The sequence below is a fragment of the Dama dama genome, chromosome 20 (genome assembly GCF_033118175.1).
Source record: "Dama dama isolate Ldn47 chromosome 20, ASM3311817v1, whole genome shotgun sequence".
Classification (NCBI taxonomy): domain Eukaryota; kingdom Metazoa; phylum Chordata; class Mammalia; order Artiodactyla; family Cervidae; genus Dama; species Dama dama.
This window is the reverse complement of record NC_083700.1, coordinates 117,513,850-117,518,220: the sequence shown is the minus strand read 5'-3', so window position 1 is coordinate 117,518,220 and position 4,371 is coordinate 117,513,850. Positions and strand designations below refer to the sequence as shown.

General features: G+C 70.1%; 1 protein-coding gene across 1 annotated transcript in view; it reads left to right on the top strand.

Moving 5' to 3' along the window:
• LOC133040031 (basic proline-rich protein-like) overlaps positions 1-2,942 on the top strand; it is a 3,861-nt gene extending 919 nt beyond the window's left edge. The window contains exons 2-6 of the mRNA XM_061119778.1: positions 1-54; positions 192-1,065; positions 1,171-1,365; positions 1,703-2,628; positions 2,748-2,942. The exon at positions 1-54 is cut by the window's left edge and continues 279 nt beyond it. Coding sequence (XP_060975761.1) covers positions 1-54; positions 192-1,065; positions 1,171-1,365; positions 1,703-2,628; positions 2,748-2,942 — 2,244 coding nt within the window. The remainder of the gene's footprint in view (positions 55-191; positions 1,066-1,170; positions 1,366-1,702; positions 2,629-2,747) is intronic.
• Positions 2,943-4,371: the final 1,429 nt, after the last annotated feature.

Here is a 4,371-nt window from a genome sequence, read left to right as displayed (position 1 = left end):
GCGCACCGCGGTATCTCACCGCCAGAGGCCTCCCAGCACAGGGGCGGTCCCGAGGCACACCCAGAACGACAGACTGGCCTCTCCGGCCACCCCACACACACACACACACCCCCCCCGCGGGGGGGGGGTAGGGGGCGCACCCCTCACGGGGCCTCACGCCCACCGCCAACCCTACACACCCGGAGCCGCAGCCGGCCCAGGAGAACGCTCTCCCGCCGCGTACCGGCGGCCCCCACAGCCCTCACACGCGCAACCCTGCTGTGCGCGCCAAGGCTCCCCCCGCCCCGCCCCCCTCTCAGGGCTCCGAGGGCCCTGCTCCACCCGGGGACGCCACCGGCCGACGGAGGCCGGGAGACACCCACGTGAGGCGAGGCCGGCTCGGTCCCAGACCGCGGGGAACGGGGGTGGAAGGGGACACAGGCGGTCGCACGCGCGGGACGAGGAGGAAGGCCGGCAGCGGTGGGGAGGGGCCGGCAAGCACGCGCAAGCAGGGGTCACGGGACCGGGGCGAGGGCGCCGCCCGGAGACCAGAAAACACCAGGACACAGCCGGGCCACCAGGAAAACCAGCGCGGGATCCCACCGCCACCCACACACGAGGGCGGTCCCACAACGCCTGGGACGCCGGCCGCTCCTGGCCATCCCTGGAGCGGGCCCCACACCCCAGCCCCGCCGCCAGGGCCGGCGTGCCGTCCACCCACCTTCCTCCATCCATCCATCCATCCTCAACAGATCCGTCTTCCATCTAAGTCTGACCCCGAGGCTCAACATCCTGGGGACACACTCTCGAGCGAGGGCGGCCCAGACCGGGGGCCCACCACACCGCCACCGGCTGCGGCTCAGGGGCAAGGGCGGGCACGACAGGCTCCTCCTCACCACGGCTGCGGGGCTGGGGGAGCCGGGGCCGACCAGGCAGTCGCACCCCAACCCCCCCGCCTTCCCCCTGGGCTCACACCACGGGGCCGGCTGCGCGCACACAGCACACGCACGGCCCCCCACTCGCCGAACACCCGGCGGGGCCCGGCGGGACCCTCCCCCAACTCAGAGGGGGGAGGCGCGGGCCGCAGTAGGCAACAAAAGCAGCACACGGCCCCACCGCGGGGCCGGCGCACCCATCACACCCCTTCCCCACAGAGGGGAGGGGGGGTTTTCTGCCCACGTGCTCTGGCAGTCGCCACGGTGGCCACTGCGCACTTGGGAGGGGCAGCAGCTGGGGGGTCCGGTACCCCAAGGCTCCCTCTCGGATCGCTAGAGAAGGCTTTCTCACCGAGGGCGCACCGTCCCTCACCCAATCGTCTCTCCTTCGGGCCCACGGAGGCACACCAGGAGCCGCCACTCAACTGGGCGGGAGGGGTCTGCGGCATAGGTAAGCGGGCCACCACACAGGAGCGTGTGCGCGGGTCAGGGCCCCCTGGCAAGGCCTCACCCGTCAGCCCCCACAACGAGGGGAGCACACAATGCTTCTCTTACCGTCTCGACCCCCCCCCATGGGACACACGCACACCACCGTGGCGGGGACCCGAGGAGGACACAGGGTTAAGGGAAAACGACACCACCACTCGGCCTCGGGCACCTGAGGGACGACCTGGAGCACTCCAGGGGCACCACCGAGGGTCCAACGAGGCATGCTCACACACCCATGCGGGGGGCGCGCGGCATGGCAGCGGCACAGCCCTCCCCACCGCAGGGAGGGCCGCTCGCAGGGAGCACGCCAGGAAGGCGAAGCAAGCGCATCTGCTGTGTCCAAAGCCCAACGGCCCCCACTAGGCACCCCAAGGCGGGGGACGGGAGACCGAAGGTCAGGGCCGGAGGCCACACCCCAACCCCTGCCTTCCTCACCCTGCCCGACGGGCAAGGGGGAAAGACAGGCGAGGGGCCCCGCGGACAGACCGAGAAGAGCGGACACGTTCACTGGGAACGCCCGTCCCTCGTCCGGCACGGCTTAGGCCCGGCCCGGGAGAGCACGACCACACCACATCAATCAGTTGAGCCAAGGTGGAGGGTGGGGGAGGGGGGAGAGAAGGCAGGGAGAAGGCACAGGCGAGGACAGTCACCAGAGGGGCCCGCTTTAAACCTCACCGGCAACCTCCCCCCCGTCCCTGCCCACAACCTCACACCTCAGGCGAGGGCGGCCAACGACCCCAGGAGGAGAACACCTGACACGTGGCACGGAGCCTACAGGGCTGGGGTCGTCCCAGCCACCACCGGGTGCCCGCAGCGGGGAGCGCAGGGCCAAAGACCCACACCGCCTTGCCCCACCGCCCTCGGGTCGCCCAGAGGCGGCACCACGAGCTGGGTCGGCCAGACAACACCACACAGGAGAGCGGGCGCACAGGCCCAGGCGGGCGGCTCCAGCAGCAAAGGCCGAACCAGGCGCCAGCTGGCGGCCCACAGGCCCAGAGCCCCGCGTGCATCCAGAGACCCAAAGTCCTCGGTGGCAGACACCAAAGGAGACCGTGTCAGCACTTACCTGGTGGCAAAAAATACCTATTTTGGGCGACAAAATGACAGCAGACGACAGCGGGGCCCATCTACAACTCGCAAGGAGGGACCCCGGAACCTTGACCCGGCCACCTGTCCCCAGCACTACCCCATGAACACCAGGCCTGGAGCTCTCGGGGGCCATCTGGTCGACTTGGGGGGGGAGGGGGAGGGGAGGGGGCCGCGTGGTGGCAAAAGTTGGGGCGCGGACGCCAAGGGAGAGGGAGCTGGCCGGAGACTCCCTCCCCGCTTCGCCCACACGGGTAGGCGTACCGGTCCGTCCGAGTCTCCGAACGGGGATTTGACTTCGATGTGCATAAAGAAAAAAGAAGAAAGAACCGTCAGCGGGGCGCCTCCAACAAGACGAGCGGGCCCCGACCAGGGCCCACGCCCGGGGCCCAGACCGTCCTACACAGGGCACCCAGGACGGCTCGAGCCGGTCCCCACCCACCTCCTGACTGACCGGGATTCAGGGAGTTGGGGAGGGGTGAGAAAAAGTCGCGTCCGACGACCGAGACCCACGAGGGCACGCTGAAGGGTCGAGCGCGCCCTCCCCGGCCACCCGCGGAAGCAGGGCCCGGTCCATCCACGTCTCCGGACCTATCGGGACTTGGAGAAAAGAAAAGGCATGCGTGCCGGGAGACGCCTCAGGCGACCGGACCCCACCGGGGGACCGCACACGCGCCCGCGCCGGCCGTCCTCTCCGGGTCACCCCTCACGACTCCGGCGGGCGGGTCCCCACCTCCGGAGTGCGACGCGGAAAACACCTCGGTCAGAGAGAACCCGAGGGCCCGGACCCAGCCGCGCCCTCCGCCGACCTCCACGCCACAGTCCGGGCCGGTCCCCACCTCCGGAGCGGGGCCGAGGGCGAAGCAAACGCTCCTGAGGGCGACCCGGGAGGAGGCAGGACCGCCGAGTCCGAGTCCAGGCGCTCCGGGCAGGGAAGACCCTCTCCCTGCCCACCTCGGCGGTCCGGCCCAGGTAGGGCCCGGCCGGTCCGTCTCCACGGCCGGAGGGGCACGGGGAGATGCTGGTCGACCCGACCAGGCCGCCCCAGAGCCCGGATCTGGAGCGCCGCGACGGTCACCCTCCCCAGAAACCTAGAGAACCAATCTCCGGCGACAGCAGGACGTCCCTAGGCCTCGGTGTCACCGGGACTGTCACCGCCAGCATAGCCGGTCTCTGAGAGCACTGCCTCGGGCCCGGCGGCTGAGTCACAATCCTCCTGCAGGTCTCGCCGAAGCTCCGGAGGGGAGGGACAATATAAAAGCGGCCGCCAGGTGGCTCCTGACAACCGGCTCGACCGTCCCGAGGACGGGTCGCTGTCGCCGGCCGCCGAGGAGCCATCGCGCCGGCCGCCCAAACGCCCGAGCTCGGGCCGGAGCCTCCTCCGCCTCCGAGCCACGCGACGCGACGCGACCCCGGCCGCAGAGGAAGGGAGAGGAGCGGGGAACTATCTCCTCAGGAGGCTGCCCCGAAGGAGACGCGCTCCCCCGCCCACGCGATTCCAGGGTGGTGGGGGGACATTCCACGGAGACGCCGGCGGCGGGGGCTCGGGGGCCGAGAGAGGGGCACCAGTGACATCCCGGGCTCCCCCGGACCCCCTCCCCCCAAAAGAGGGAGTGAGAGAGAGAGGGAGGGAGGGAGGGACGGAGGGACGGAGGGACGGAGGGACGGAGGGGAGGAGGGAGGGACCGACCGGCAAAGTGAAACCAGGCAAGCGCTGCTCGGAGAACAAAGCAGGACTTTCGAAAGCAGACACAGACACAGACACGCAAGCCCAGGAGCAAGAAAGGAAACGAAGGAGACACTCGGACCCCCAACAAGAGAAAACAAAACTCAACCTGGGTAGAGACCGTGACCAAGTCCAAAGACAACAAACACAAGCAAG